Consider the following 16,833-nt stretch of genomic DNA (forward strand, 5'->3'; position numbering starts at 1 on the left):
ACATTTTAAAAGCATTTTGTCCTCAGACTCTAATGTTGTATGCTGAACGCCTGCGTGTTTCGTCTGAAGGCTGTTCTAAGGGATTCTTTGGAGAGGGCTGTGAGCACAGTTGCGACTGCGTCCATAGTACGCGTTGCCACCACGTGACGGGCCGCTGTGAGTGCGAGCCAGGCTGGAGGGGAGCCAGGTGTGACAAACGTAAGTGTGTACAGGACAGAGGAAATTGCAGCGGAATGAACCTGGCAATAGAGGTGCTTTGAACACAAGTGTAAAGTGACTGTGTGTGCCTGCATGTGTACGTCGACTCCCCAGCCTGCCTTCCTGGGTCCTACGGTGCTTCCTGTGCCCAGCGGTGTCAGTGCCAGGCTGGGGTGTCCTGTCACCATGAGACGGGGAGGTGCGGGTGCCCGGCTGGACTCACAGGACCTGGCTGCGAGAAACGTAAGAAAGACAATCTATCTCGGCAAGATAAAACTTTGCCGAACAAATTTAAAATGGTTTACTTGTGAGCGCCGCGTTTTAGCCGATTTTCAAAGGGACAGTTCACACCCAAATCAAAAATACATATTTTTGACCTTCTTCCATTAAATTCCAGAGAAGACAGACATCTCTACAGCTTCTATCTCCAAAACTCTGCAACTCACAAGAAAACAACCTAGATGGATAAATTAAACTATAGGTGAGAGAAAGAAACATGTAGTTTTATGTTTTGGGTGGACTGTCCCTTTAAGACTCACTACTCATGTACAGCCTTATGTATATTAAGGCTTGGGACATGGCTAATATCACTGTCATGTGTTTAAAACCATTTGGCTGACATATGTGCCTTGTTGATAGCAACACTGTCACCTAGAAACACAACAGGAAGGAAAGGCATCATGGGAGTAAAGTGATCACCAGGAATCATTCTGTTAATACTGATTAAAATTTCTTTTTTTCCTCGTCCTCCAGGGAAAGATTACCATTTATTACATTCCAGGAAATGCACTCTACACCGGCACTAAACCCTCGCTGTCATAGGACTTTATGCTAATGTTTCATTATTTAGACCATACCCTTCAGGACTGTATACGAGCAGCCCTTCACCACTCCCTCCGCCCGCCCTCACCACCTCAGCTCCCTTCCTCTCCTCACACACTCCCCAGACATCTGATAAATGTTACACACCAGTTGCCAAGTAAAACAGAAGGCATTGTTTTTGTCTCCTCGGCGGCGGATAAGGGCCTTTGGAAGGCAGACATGCATAATGACAGCGCCGTAATTGCCTCCTTAGTCTGGAGTCCTTTCTTATCTGTCCCCCACGCTGCCTGCTGCTGCCTGACTGAGTAGCCGAACGCTGCGGTCTCACCCGAAAAACATGTTCGGTTCACAGATTCATCTTGTTCACGATGACTGATTGTCCGCGGGCTCCATTCATTATTGTGATGAGCGTATATGTATGTATACAGAGAGAGTGTGTGAAAGAATGTCCCTCTACGTCCATCTGGGTCCGGGCACCAGGGAAAGTTGTTGGGAGTTTTGGTTTCGTTGCCAGTCAGTGCTGAATGTCCCAGTACGTTCTCAGAGTCATCTGAGGAAGGAAAGGGAAATGGTGTTTGTCTTTGTTCCCACAAACAACTGAATGTGTGCATGTTTGAGGCCCAATCTGTAGTCTTTTTCAAAATTTCATCTGATATAGGCATAGCTGTAATGACGTAACATCATGTGGGAGTTGTTTTAGTGTAATTGGGCATCATTCATTCACAACAACAACAACAACAACAATAACTCATGAAAGAGTGTAGGTTCCAATGACCTTTCTTTCCCAGCAAGTCATACACTCACTTCTTTCTACATTTGACCTAATACTCTCTCCACTGTTGTGTATATGTAACATGTTTCTGGATGTATCATCCTAGCTTGTCCTTCTGGCATGTTCGGGCAAAACTGCAGCCAGCTGTGCCAGTGTTCAGGAGTCCAAGAGCAGTGTCATCCTGTAACGGGGAAATGCAGCTGCTTACCTGGTTACTACGGGGATCGCTGTGAGCTACGTAAGTGTGTCACTGATTCACTGCTGTCAGAGTGGAATTATACAAGGCATGCACTGATATGCCTTAAGTTACAGAGGGCACAACATATTTAGATATATTTCAAGTGATGTTAAGGATTCATATATTATACAAAAATAAAAGCCAGTCAGAACTTTGTGTTTTTGTTGTTTTTCTTTTTGTAATGATTGACACAAAACTAAACTGATCTGCTAACATGGATGCTGTATTCTGCAAGTTAAAAAACAAAAAATCTCAATTTAACAGCATTATAATAATTACTTTTCCCCCCTTTTTTTAAATTCTTGTTTCATCTCTCCGTTGTGGTTTGTCTCCAGGATGTCGAGCGGGGACTTTTGGGCCACACTGTAAGTCCAGATGCAGCTGCATCAATGGTGGTCGCTGTGACTTCAGGACCGGGACTTGCCACTGTCCTCCTGGCTTCATTGGAGCCAACTGCAGCTTAAGTACGTCAGGAAACCTTTTGTATTGGAAAATTCGGAGGCAAAATGAAATAGAGATATTCATCGTCATAACTTTTTGTATTTGTAGTTGTGCGTGAATGAAGACGTGTTCGTTTCTGCAGGTTGTCTGAGTGGATACTACGGGAAGGACTGTGCTAAACTGTGCTCCTGTGGGGAAGGAGGGCAGTGCCACCCAGCAACTGGGAAGTGTATCTGTGCCCCTGGTAGGATGGGACAGTCCTGCCAACAAGGTAACGATAAGTGCCAAGCTAATGTAAAAAAAAAAATGATGAAGGAAGCTGGGTGTCACATTTATCAGATCTTGCTTCCAAAAGGGCCATTTCAGGAGAAAGACATGACATTGAGGTGAAAGGACTTTTAGTGTTTTTCATGTCAAAATCTAAGTATCCAGCTCTTCTGTGTTCAGTTATGACCAAAAAACTGACAAGAGAGAACCATCGTGGAATCAAACCTTTAAATTCATTTTTAACATTGACTCAGCATTAAAATAACACGGGGACCATCACCCCCACGATGGGAATGATTGTCATGAGACATATTTGACTGTCTGTCTTTACAGAATGAGCTTAAGGAGAGTAAAATCACTCCCGTCCTGGCTGACACTTTAGGCCCCCATTACACATTGAAAGGGATTCGATTATGATACAGTTTTCGAGGAATTTAAATGAAAGTAAAAAGTGTGACAACCAATACCATTCTCCCCTGTATTTGTAGTGATTAAAGTGTGCAGTTTTAATAATTAGTATAGAGAGGTGCTGTATGTGGTATTAGCAAATATGTGAAAAAAGTAAAAATAAACAAACAAAAATACTGTTAATAATAACTGCCGTTTGGCTTCTATCAACTAAATTACATAGGCAATTTATTATCAGCTATGACTATAATGGTATCACAGATGTCTTTTGCCCTCTCTGATGTACAAAGAGTCATCACTGAGACAGACATGCATCAGTGAGAACCGCCCCCTAATGAGTTCTTCAGAAGAACGAGGCCTAACTGGAGAGTGAGAAACAACATATTTTACTGTGTATTTGAGTAACAAATTCTCCATTTCCTCAGTGTGAGGCCTCTGATGATCACAGAGCTATTTTCCCGGGAAACGGAGGCACAGTCGGGTTGACTTAATCTCTCCCTTTATCAGCAATTCGGATGGATTACAAGCGGGGATTTCCATCACTGCTTGCACTAAATGTTCTCTTCTTCTTTAGCCTCCTGCTGCATGTACTTGGACGCACCACCACTTAAGTTCCTCTTGTTGAATGTTTACAGAAACCTATAAGTAGCTCGTTCTCTGTGTTCCGTGTCGCTGGATTTGGCAAGGAAGCAAACAAATAAACAGGGAAATCAAAGACGGCCTACTTATTGTTTTCCCAATCTAAATTACCCAGAGAGGCATGATTATTCTTTTATATCAGTGCCAAATTAGACTACTTTGCCATCTCCTTAATGAACTGTTGCTTAAATAAACATGAGTGTGGTTAGTGCAATCTTGTGAGTGTGTACTTGTGTGTGTGATAAGAGACAGACAGAGGGGCCTGCAGTTCTTGTCTTGTCCTGATATCCTCCGAATGTTCCTCCAGCGTGTCCTAGGGGGCGCTACGGCCTGCAGTGCAGAAACACGTGCGGCTGTCAGAACGGGGGTCTGTGTGACCCTGTCGACGGGTCTTGCAACTGCGGACTGGGCTGGACTGGATTGCGCTGTGACACAGGTACAACCTCACGGGCAAGAAACACAGCAGAAAATAATCAGAAGTGAACAAAACTGTGATCTGTTCATGGGAATCTGAAAACAACAGCAAACAGCAAAACTGCTAGGGGAAACTTCTCTGAATCAGATGACCCACAGCTGAATCATGCTGCTTATACTCATGGTTTCTTGAAAATATACAACTTAGTGTGTGCGTTTGTGTGTGTGCGCAGCCTGTTCACAGGGAAAATATGGTCTTGATTGTGCACAAGACTGTCCATGCCTCAATAATGGGACCTGCGACCGCTTTACTGGCACCTGCAGCTGTACCGCTGGATACTACGGCCACGCCTGTCAACACAGTATGCAAACACTCACTCACTCATAATGAAAAAAAGAAACTTGGTGATAAGGTTGCCAGACAGTGGCTCTGCTGACACTTACGATTACAAAGACCATCTCTAACCATACCCTGAAACAAGTGACCTGTATTCAGTGTCTTGTGTGTCTCTTAGGATGCCCATCTGGGTTCTTCGGAGGGAACTGTGCACACACGTGTGACTGCAAAGTGGGGCAGACATGTGACCACGTGACAGGCCAATGTGTGTGCCCACCAGGCTACCATGGCACACAATGCCAAAGGCGTGAGTATATATGACTATTATGAGGTTAATTATCAACTGAAGTCAACAACAGTTCACGATGGGTTTAAAAAATCATTAAATGTAAAAGCAAACAGACAGATTTTGATTGAATGAAACAAATATAAAGTTAAAAGTGCCCATAAAGACGTAATATATCTCGGTGACACTTCCCACTGAAGATAACACCTTGGGTGTGATATGCGGGCTTTCATTGTGAATTATAATGTATTAATAATGCTTTACGACTACACTCATAAACGCACAATGCTTTATGATGCACTTTATCAACAGTCATAAAACATTATAGGTGTGACTGATATTAAATTAAAAGTTCAAGTGTCTTATGGATGCTCTAACTGATTATAAACTGGAGATTAGGTGATAGGGCTGATAGTACAGTATGACTGTGTATATTCACCTATACACATCTCAACAATCAACTGTAGTAAGGACACATAGTATGCTCTAATAATGCAGTTCCATAAGTTATCAGTGTATTTGTAAAGGATTGATGCATCTATCATAATTCATGCTTCATCACAGTGTTTCATTGTTGTGTAGTGCACTTTGTACTTCAATTTACTTAACTTAGCGAACACTACGGATCGACTGATGTGTTTTTTTCAGGGACGATGATGATACCAGTTATTAATAATCAAGAAGACTGAAAACCGATATTTAGAACAGATACACATTTACATAAAAAATGAAGATCAAAACTTAGAATAAACACTGATGGAATGTGACTAAGTATAATTTACCAAAAACTGCACTTCAGTACAATTTTAAGGTACTTGTATTATATGTACCGAGTATTTCCATTTTCTGGTACTTTATGCTTCCACTCCACTACATTTATTTGTGGAGGATGCTTAAAATTAATTTATTTTATGGGCAGTCGATACCGATAATTGGAAAAATGCTGAATACTGGCCCAGATGACAGCTAATAATACTGTATGGATTAATATAGCATACTATGAGTTTACTACAGGTGATTGTTGAGAGGTGTATAGATGAGTACAGGTAGTCATAGTGTATAATAACCTCTATTAGTCAACCTCTAGTTCATAACTAGTCAAGAGCATCTAAATGACACTTGAACTTTTAATTAATTAGTAATCACATCTATAATATTTATGACTGATTACGATTGTTGCTTCAGGGAGTGTGTGTGTAGTCATAAAGGTGTCACTATGAATGCCTCATAATGTAGTAAAAATGTGGTCTTTATAGAAAATGTCCCCATATCGCATCTTTAAATGACTTTTTAGGTTTTTGAGACAAAACACTATAAAGCACATCACAGATTTGTGCACATTAGCAAACAGCCACCTGGATGCCCAGCTGCAGTAGGACACAGGCAGACACTATGAGTATACATGAATAAGAGATTTAAAAGAAAAACTAGTCTGTGTGTTCTGGCAGGCAGACAGACAGGCGAGTAGGTAGGTGGGCAGGCGAGCAGGCTGGTTATTTGATGAGAGACAGGTGTTTCCCGACTGCTTAATGCATTCCTGTTACATCCCTGTGCCCTCCTGCCTGCTCGTGGGGCTCTCAGCCGCAGTGTGAGCGCCTAAATGGCCACTTCAGTCCCAGCAGGAGATATGACTTAGCATTGCAGAGCAGCTGTAAGGCAGCCACAGGCTCCAGAGACAGACCTGGCTCTATCTCTGTGTCTGCATGAGAAAATGTGTGTTTTCTTATCACTGAATGTGTGGTGTGAGTGAATCTGTTTTCATGACTATATATACTTAAATGTCCATTGATAGAAAAGTGAAAAGGTGTTGCTCATCCTCACACTCTTTGGGATATTGTTCAGTTTGTTAACGTATGCTTCATGTGCCAAGACGATAAACAGAAGAGAAATGCACACAGCCCACATTCAGAAGCTGTGCCTTCAAACGAACTGTCAGGACAGTATACAGTACACAGTCACCGCCCTCAGACACGCCCCCAGCACAGCACAAAAATCCAGCAGAGCTGGTGCAGAAACATGGTGGGCGATGCCTGCTCAGGCCTGTGAGAGCTGACCAATCAGAGCCGACTGGACTTTGTCGGAGGGCGGCCTTAAAGAGACAGGCATCAAAACGGAGCGTTCAGGGTCCAGAGGGTGAATGGAGGTGCTGCAGCAAAAAAACGTGTTTTTTTAACATTAAAGCATGAAAACATTTTCTTTTGTTTCCAGGGTGTGAAGCTGGCAGGTTTGGATTGAGCTGTGGGCAGTCATGTGACTGTGCTGGTGAGGCTCCATGCGACCCATCGACCGGACAGTGCCTCTGTCCCCCAGGAAGGACAGGACAGAGATGTGAAAAAGGTACTGTAGATGTCACCTTGGAGCAAAGAAATGTTTCAATTTGAATTAAAAGAAATTCAGAAAATTCCCAAGAACTTTTTAAAATCTCCCTCCTTTCCGTTCTTCTCTGTCTCAGACTGTGGTGGAGACCGTTTCGGCCCCAGCTGCTCCCTGCAGTGCAATTGTTCCAACAGGGCCCGCTGTGATGGACTGAGTGGGCGATGCCTGTGCCCACTCACCTGGCTGGGCCCAACCTGTAGTGAAGGTAAACCTAAGCACACACACACATACAAAGGTTGAAGAAGTACTCAGATCTTTCACTTGAGTAAACTAATCAGTACTACAGTGTATAAATACTCTAAAGTAATACTAATACAATTACAATTTTGCAGAATCTATTATTTCAGAATCATGTGTATTTTATCACTGGGTTATAATTACTAATGTGTTAATGTGTTAATCAGGTGGAGCAACTACTTTATATCTTTTTAAAGTTTATTGTTAATCTGCAAAGTGACTAGTAACTTAAGTTGTCACGTAGATGAAGTGTAGAAAAAAGTATCATAGTTGCCTCTGAATTGTAGTGTAGTAGAAGTATAAAGTAGCAGAAAATGGAAATACTCAAGTAAAATACCTCAAAATTGACACTCATGCACACTCACAATGACACGCAGACACACACACACACAGACACACACATACACACAAGGTCACGGGCTGTAAAGCTGAACCAGCTTTAGTGAAATACTGTGTCATGAAGTGTGAGAGGCTGAGCCCCATCACTCTGTGTGTCACCCTGTCTCCCTCAATAGCCGCTCCTGTCTCCTGACAGTTATTTTAATCTGCACCCAGCATGGAGCCGGGCTCGAGGCTGTCTTCATTTTACCTCCTCAAAGCCGAGCACACGGGAGACTACGTACCAGTTACTTCTCCTCCAAAAAGCCCAGAACATTTGCTTTTGATTATCAAATAGTGCTGATGTCTTCTTGCTTTCTTTTTTTTCTCCTCTTTTCAGCAGCACTACACCAAACCCCAGGACCACTGAACTCCTCTGTGTCCCAAAGAAAGAGGAGAGCGGGCAGCAAAACCACATAACCAAAGCAGAGGTGCAAACTCCTGACTGGACTCAAACACAGGGCTTGGCTCTGTGAAGCATTACTCATATCATCTTGGTAAAGGTGATGTTAGTAAAGCTGCGTTCATGTGAAACTGGGCCCGGAGCTCGCGATAATCACCCAGTGGACCTGGCATGTGAGGGGCCTTCAAAGGGCCGTAAACTCCAAACCTACCCGAGAACTTCCAGGGTTACACAGACGTCTTTGCAATACACAGATACCTGCATCACATTTGTTACTTTTGCTCATTCAAAGTGGTTCATTTGCTTTCCAGTTTGACTTTCAATGAGCTGTTTAGAGGTCAGTTTCTTTCTAAAGGGCATATGGACAAGACATGACTGAATGAGAGTCACAGGAGAGCCTTTACAGAAACTACCAGCATTCAGTTTTTTCTACGTGAGTCCACAAAAAAACTTGGTCAGCATAACAGCATGCCGAGCATATTTCTGGTGAAAATTAAACTCCTCTAAAACCGATTTAGATATATATGAGTGACTTATTTACAGTACTGCCTCTGAAAAATAAAACAACGGCAGGGCTCCAGGGTACGTCTATTTTGGTCGCACATGCACCCAAAAATCTGTCAAGTGCGACTAAACATTTTCATTGGTGGCACCAGTGCACTAGAAATTTAGGAATTGACATTCTTGGCACTTTTTTGCTTGTGCTGTGATTGAAATGAAGATAAAATATGTATTTGGACCTTTATCCCTGTTTACAATCGTTTACATAATGTGTTAGGTGAAATGTATTATTGGGTGCACCTCAATTAAGTGCAACCTGTGAAAAAAGTCAGTCTGGGGCCCTGAGCAAGATCCACACAGACAAATGAGCCAGAAATGTTGACGCAGGGGATGATTCATAATAAAAATGACCTCCAGACATATTTTAGGAGAAGTAAAAATGCTCTGCTTTATGTCTGCTGTGTTTTCCCACAAAAAGTTCAATTATCTTGTCAAATAACTTAAAATTACATCATACTCCTCAAGAAATTCAGAATCTATCAACAAATATTCTTCATTTCAAAAGTTTGACTGCTGGACACAAGACCTCTCTTACTTCACTGTATGTGTGCTGGAAGGTTCAAGTTTCAACATCACACACTCGTCGTACAGTGGACACCGATTGGCTTCCACACTACTTGTGATGTCACAAAATCCTGCTTTTTTCGATCAATCAAGAGGCATAACATATTTTTGAGCAGAGGGGAAATTTGCAAACATCACGAGTCCTGCAAATGCATGCAACATTTTGTGGGTTTAAAATGCCAATTTTTATGTAAATATAAATCCAGCACACCCAAAATTATTACATGTCATAGTTGACTTCCATCATATCGACCCACATGAATCATACTCACCCTAACCCATCCACACTCTTACATACATATTTCTTTTATTTGTGTCCCCAATAGCACGTCAGCACAAGTTGCGTTGGAAAGACTTATTGGACTTATTGGGAAGACTTTGGCAAGACGTCGACCAAAAAGCCGACATCTTGCCAACATCTTTCCATTTAGCAAACACTCGCCATACTACGTCTCAAGACGGATGTGTGCTATCCGCGGTGATTATTCACTTGTTCATAATTTGTTGATTTTGAACATTTTATATTTTGATTTCACATATTTGCCTTGTATTTTTTGTCAAACTGCATAATTTTCCAAAAGAACGCCACCCAGATCATTGGTTTATTGGTTTACAGATTACTCTAAGCATTAACTCTCCAGCTATTGGATTCTTTCACCAGCATTTTCTCACCTTAACTTATTTTGCTGCCAATACATCTGCCTTTTACAAACGTCTGTGAAGGTACTGTCTGTACGTTCTGTCTGCATGGCTCATTAAACCTGAATATGACACAAGCAACCTCCCTTACCAGCAACATTCTCCATGTATTGGCATTGATCATGGGTTTTTCTTATTTCAGTGCGGTGTGCCAAGACTTGCATGCACTGCCCTTCATTCAGACCTGTGTTTATTGAGTCAGCAGCTGAGCCAGAGTTTAGAACAAAATGATAAAAGTTGATGTTAATACTTTTTCTGCAGTACCTGTACACATCGCTATGGTCGTACAATAATAGAAGATTACGAGTCCCATATCACTACTGCTATGATTTACCATACATGTGCATTTGTTTTGATTGAGTGTGTCTTCTTTCTTTTTGTATTATATCTCAGGTCAGTGCAAGTAACATCAGTCATAACCTACTGTGCTCGTTTCCTGGCATACCCACATGTCAGTGGTGCTACATTGATACAGTTTGTTTGTAATAAATTGATAAACTCAATTTTTACTGTCAATCTTTTCTGTTGTTTTATTTGGCTGTTTGTCACATTGGCCATGAACCAAATAAATAACAACAAAAACATTGGTTGCTTTAAAACATATATTTTTCTGTGATCCGTGGGTGGGGTGGGAGGGAGCAGTAAAGTGTGAAGAAAAAAGAAAAGCATGGAGGTAGACAGAGGGAGAGAGAGGTTCCAGCTGTCATAGAGAGCTATGGGATCCTGTGTGTGTGTGTGTGTGTGTGTGTGTGTGTGTGTAAATGTCAGTGTGTGTTTTTGTGCGAGGCTACTACCAGGCATCTCTCATCAGCCAGGGTCAAGCATTAAGGCCATGCCGCCTCCCTGACAGTAGTCTACAGCGAGTGGGGGTGTTGGAGGCACCTGAGCAGGTTACACACTGGTGGTGTATGTGTGTGTGTGTGTGTGTGTTGGGGGGGGATGTCGGTGTCAGGCATTTTTCAAGTGCGCTGGAGCGTCCTCTCTTCCATCGGCCGAAGGCGGCTCTGGTCTGGCAGAGGCAGGCAGGTGCCTGGACCAAACATGCACCCCACATATCCAGCATCCCCGGGGTGAGTGATGGGTGAACGGGCCCGCCAGCCGAGGATGGAGCCCCCCACACCCACTCTCCGGTGTGGCTGATGGATGGGGGGTTGCTCCAGCTCGCCCTGTGTTGTGACAAGCAGCAGATGTTCTCCAATAATGTTTATCGGCCGGGCCTTCATCTTCAGATGACACACACCTGTTTCCAGTCAAACAGGCCCAGATAGGCCATCCATCCACAGAGCTCTGGGTGGCCACTGCACCGCTGGATCAGCCCTCCACACGTAACACTGGGTGCCACAGATGAAGAGCTGGGATGCTGAAAGATATCTAAATGATATCAAGAAGAAGCCAAACCATATGTTCTGCTGCACACCGTACAGCGTGAAGCAGGGCTCACTTTTTTGGCTCATGATGCTCGTAGGGTTGGGTAGTAACCAGGGCTGTGAGGGTTACTTTAAAAATGTATTATGATACAGTATCACAATATTAAAGTAATGTAACTTGATTTCAAATAAAGACAAGAGAAAATGAATATCAATGAGATGACTTTTTTTTACTAACGAATGTGTCGGGCAGAACTCAAATCATCAAAATCATCAATCAAACGTATTCAGATTAGATTACATTCATTTAGTCCAATGGTTTATGTTACTGATTGCAAAAAAGGTCATGTAATTTGTATTCAGTAACTACATTTCAAAGTAATCTGATCCAACCCAGAGGAAAAGCAGCTGATTCATCATTTTGGTTAGCTAAAAATGATCTCAGCACTTCGAAAGCCACTTATGTTTTATTACAAGTGCAGGAACAAAGCTGTACTTTGTGCTAAAAGTCTTCTGGAGCAAAGAAACAGCCTACTGTTGTACGCACGCTGGCTTATCAGGAGCGCGGGAGAGAGAAGGGTGCAGGAAACTGGCGATGAAATAGCCCGTAAAAGGTAAGATCGCATCATGGGTACTTTTTCGCTGTAATTAAGCATACGCCACTCGTTGCAAAAGAGATTCTATCACTTTGCTGCCATAGCTCCACGTCCCAGAGATAATCTCTGCCCCTCTGCGTTGAACCAGATCCCCCAGGAGGCCAAACTGTTTTGAACTCCAGCTGACAAAGCTGTCGGCTCAGATAAAAGAACGAGGGGGGAAATCATCCCAACACGTCCTGCACCATTTGTTCGGTCGTTGGCTGGAAAAATAAATGTTAAATGTCGAGGCTGCAAAAAGATGTGTATCGAGGAACTCTCCCACACTCTGGGAAGAAGGCATCTTTGGTTTGGATGTGTCAACATGTGTGTGTGCGTGTACTTCAGCAGAAATGATGTCAGAACCGGTTCTTACCAGAAATCTATGTATATATTGTTTTTTTAAGGTTTATTTAATAGGTGAAATAAAGTTGAACTACTTCTAGGGAGGTGTACATTAGTATATTCACCACTGGATGGCGCTCAATGTGGAAAAAAAGTACACAGCCAGTGAACACACCTTTGATTCAAGTGGGTGCACATGAAAGAATGTCACATGTTATAATATAATTAATTATTACAGACATTTTAAGTTCATATGGCTCCAGCAGTACTAAAGCCCTGATCTGCTGTGCCCACTCCTTCAGACACGGAGCTGGAGGCCTTGATGAGCTACTTTCTAATCTCCTCCATGAGCAAAGTATGACATGATTTCAATAGCGGGCTCCAAGTGGTTCTGCCACCACGCCTGTCCTGATTAGACTCGTCATATTAAAACAATGTGCAGTCCTTGACTGCTCGGCTCTGTCCCGGTCTGTTCCCTGGGACTGTGCTGAGTGTCCATCAATAACACTAATGACCCGTAGCCTCCAGGGAGAAAAACAAACAGTGTAATGAAACCACAACCTTAAGCTCTGCTGCTCTCTAAGAGGGTGGGGAAAAGACAAGAAGATAAGCGGAGAAGAAGAAAAGGAGAGAGTCGGACTGAGAGGAGGTGCTGCCCCTTATTGTAAACACAACAAAAACTTGATGTGATGATTTGTAGAGTCTCCCCACCCAAACGCACTTCCCTACTTGTGCCAACTGTTAGCCAGCACCAACGCCTCCACCTCCCATCATATCCACTCCTTGGAGCCCCCACACCCATCCTTGCCTCCCTCTCCGAAAATGTTTCCCCTGGCGTCTGAGTCAGCACGGGTGCCAAGTCAATCAGTGTGAGAGCTGCCAGCTGTGATGGCCCCCTCTCTCCGGGGGTGTGATGTATGTTCCAGCGAGGGGGAAGTGGGGTGGTTACATGCCACACAGGGCTGGCTGCGTGGACGGGTGGCCGAGGAAAGGAAGGGAGGAGAGAGAGAAGGAAGGGGAGGAAAGAAGGAGAGGACGGTGGCCGAACAGCAGCTGTAATGAGGCCTGATGGATTCTGAGGCTGTGCCAGCTGCCCCATTAGCTGAGTGGCTCCAGGCCCCACCAAGCGTTGCCCACAGTGTGCCCACCCGTCCACACACACACACACACACACACACACACTGCAGGGACACAGCAGCTTGGGGATCCAGCCCTTATGACACACACACACACACACACTTTGCATTTAACTAAAACAGATTGCATTGACTAATGCACACTCCTCTGTCTGACTTCCTTCGCTCTTCAAACACACACTTACACACACGCTCATCCAGGACCTCGCCAGCCACACTTCAATACACACTGAGCCCTTTATGAGAAGCTGCGGGTTAATGACGGCAATAACTCGTCCCAACGTGTTGATTAAGTGCGAGAGGATACACGGGTGACATTGGCATGTGCTAATCAACGCTGATCAAACCGGCGCGCGCACAACAGTTAAATGTTCAGCTGCCAAATTCACCCGGGTGCCCTCCTCGCTCCACTCTGCTGCCCACACACAATGACATTAAACACACTGCTGTCTATTCATAATATTTTGGTGTTCTTTCAAGAGGCAGCAGTGCCTTTGGACTTTTGTCCGGGGGAAGTTCTTTATGTAGGTGATGTAATTACATGGGCCATTTGAATTGCAGTGGGGGTGTGGTCACTGAGGGGTGGTGGCAAAATCCTGCTGCCAGATGTAGTCAAGGTATAATGCCTGTTGGTTAAAAGCTTGTTGAACAGTTGATTCTAGATTGTTTTTTGTTTTTTTTTTACACCTGAAGAAAGATGAGACTGAAAGAAGCTTCTGAAAGGTGAGAAGACGTCTCACTTCTCTGTATTTGTTCTAACTAAGTCCGAGATCCTCTGAATTAAAGCTTAAGTTAAACACTGTTGCTGTTATTCTAGGACTTTTTTTTCATGTGATACCTGGCCTCTCCAACGGTGGTGGCTCTTAAGTTTCCTTTACGCTCACATTACACTTGTGTAAGTTGAAAATTAGACCTGGGTTGAAAACAGCCTGAAAAAAGCTTTAGACCAGTCACCTGCTGGGTCAGATTCTGATGTTTTGAAGAGGAGGCAGGGAATGTTAAATAAAGCATCACTGCATGGTTACCCAAGACTTCTTGTCAAACCAGCTCCTTGAAAAAGACTTTGTCTTCTTCTGTCATTACAGCTGACCAGCTGGTCAGGTCCAAGCTTCCCACGACAAGCCACTTCCTCTCTGCTGCCACGCATTGGGTCGTGGTGTGTACCATCTACGCATACGAGTCAATGGGAAAGGTTTTTGCGCCCTGTGCCGCAAATATGTTACCCATCACCGCTTTCACATGGTAGCCATTTTGCTTCGATCCTACACTAAAGCCTGAATGCTGGGATAATGTAATGCCGCTGTGCTCCAGGTAAGAGTCATATATAAATGTAGATTATATGAAAAATCTATTCTCATGATTGGAGAAGCAAGTGTAAAGATGTTGGACAGTGAAAAAGCATTTGGGACTTCAGGCCATATTTCATGGTAAAGCAACATTTGTCAAACCATTAGCAAGTGTTAGCATTTACACACTATCAAACAACAATGATAGCTAGGAAGTGGTTAAATGCTAATGTTAGCTGCTGTCTAATGGAAGCTAAACAGATTTATTGAGTATGATGTTTTACCTTGAAATATGGCCGGGTGTCCCTCCAGTTTTTCACTATCCATTGTCTTTTCAGTTGCTGATCAATCAGGAGGCCGTGAATTGATAACAATTTGTCAGAATCACTGTGTTTATAGAGCTTATAACCTGCAAACACAGCAGTTCAACATTTGAGTTCCCACCTTGAGAGTGATTTCAGAGTAAATATGGCCACTGTGTAAATATGGTCTACGGGCAAAGATTGAGCTGGAAATACGTCTCATTTCACTTTAGACAACATGGAACATTTTGAATCTACATTTCTATTACAGACACACATTTTACTCACAAACTATGTCATACTGATGTTGTTCATTTAAAAAAAATATTCATTATTCAATGAAGGGCTATGAGATTCTTCTTCATGTGGGGAGAGGTGGGGCTGCACCCTAGAGCCCTTTATTGACCAGCAGCCACTGAGTTAAAACTGCTATTAAACTGTGTTTCTAACAGAAATGACTTTGTGCAATGTGAAAGGGGTGACTTGTAGGGACAAAATAATAAAGAATTTACACTTTTCCCTCAGCTTTGTGAAGTTTTACAACATTTTTCAAGTAATTTTTTTTGTTTTGGTTCACTTACAGTACACCACTCTCATAGTGTTGGTTTTGGCGACAGCAAGCTGTCTTTGGTGAAAACGCTCTTTAAAAAGCCCCACTGTACACTACCTGCTCAGCACTAAACAACTGAAAGACACAGTCAGGGATTTCCTGTTTAACATAGTGGAGCATTTAGCTGCCAAAGAGCCACATATTTCCATCAGGAGTAAGTGGACACCAAAAAATGCAAGGCCGAAACAGGACTCCAAGTAAATGCTGTTATTTCGTATTTGCTGGATTTGTAAATAAAATCAACCTAAAGGGGGATTATATGTCAGTGTTGTGTCATCAAGGGGCCAACAATTCCATAATCGCAGGTTAGGCCTTGGATCAGCAGACACAAATGTTATAGCAAACTGAATCTGTCACATGACTCCTGACATAATCACATAATCATATCGGCTCAAATGAGTCCACAATAGTACAGGTGGCAAAACTCCCACTCAGGACCATTATCACTTCCACTTCATTATGGCCCTGGCCTACGCCATCGCTACCATCACTGCAGCTGACCTCATCAAAGCTGGACGACCCGTGCTGACCTCATCAGCACTGCGTGACCCCCTGTGACCTCATCAAAGCTGGACGCCCCATGGAGCCCCAAGGGCTGACGACAGGCCCTAAGAAAACACCCCATCCATTAGGGTGCCAAGAGCACTGTAAATGTGAAGTGTCAGCGCCAGCCATCTTCACTGTCATGCCCAATTCTCCAACCCCCCACCCGAGCTACTCTCCGGACAATGGAGCCGCTGAACCTCCAGCCCTCCCAGCCACAATGTCCGCCCACGTCGGCTGGCAGCAGTGACAGAGGGGGGTGCCGGATGGGGAGGCCTGCTGCAGGATGGGACTCTTATTGAGCGTTTGAGCGATGAGCCAGGTCATCACATCTACCCAACTCATCCATCATGCCCCACAAACGGACACAAATAAAGAGGACACATTCCTGCCTCTGCTCCCACTACCACATTCAAGCCCTCTCCAGCCTTTTCTCTCCTCCGCTCTCTCTATGCGAGCCAAAGCCGGGAGAAAAAAAAAGGACCAGAGTTCAGGCTCTCCCTCGCTCTTGGAGGCCATGGGAGTGCCAGAAGAAAGCGCCAGGTGGTTTTCTGACTCATGTCTCTTGG

General features: G+C 43.7%; 1 protein-coding gene across 4 annotated transcripts in view; it reads left to right on the forward strand.

Moving 5' to 3' along the window:
* The window catches only part of egfem1 (EGF-like and EMI domain containing 1), a 63,904-nt gene extending 53,341 nt beyond the window's left edge, over window positions 1–10,563 (forward strand). For 2 of the 4 annotated variants that reach the window (XM_084351605.1, XM_084351607.1), the window contains 11 exons: window positions 70–198; window positions 313–441; window positions 1,899–2,030; window positions 2,366–2,494; window positions 2,614–2,742; window positions 4,093–4,221; window positions 4,433–4,561; window positions 4,715–4,843; window positions 7,031–7,159; window positions 7,275–7,403; window positions 8,154–10,563. In XM_084351605.1, the coding sequence (XP_084207731.1) occupies window positions 70–198; window positions 313–441; window positions 1,899–2,030; window positions 2,366–2,494; window positions 2,614–2,742; window positions 4,093–4,221; window positions 4,433–4,561; window positions 4,715–4,843; window positions 7,031–7,159; window positions 7,275–7,403; window positions 8,154–8,233 (1,373 nt within the window). In that variant the 3' untranslated portion in view covers window positions 8,234–10,563. The remainder of the gene's footprint in view (window positions 1–69; window positions 199–312; window positions 442–1,898; window positions 2,031–2,365; window positions 2,495–2,613; window positions 2,743–4,092; window positions 4,222–4,432; window positions 4,562–4,714; window positions 4,844–7,030; window positions 7,160–7,274; window positions 7,404–8,153) is intronic. The other 2 variants (XM_084351606.1, XM_084351608.1) reach the window with 2 other exon arrangements.
* Window positions 10,564–16,833: the final 6,270 nt, after the last annotated feature.

The sequence above is a fragment of the Pagrus pagrus genome, assembly GCF_965226575.1.
Source record: "Pagrus pagrus genome assembly, chromosome: 4".
In the NCBI taxonomy this organism is placed as follows: domain Eukaryota; kingdom Metazoa; phylum Chordata; class Actinopteri; order Spariformes; family Sparidae; genus Pagrus; species Pagrus pagrus.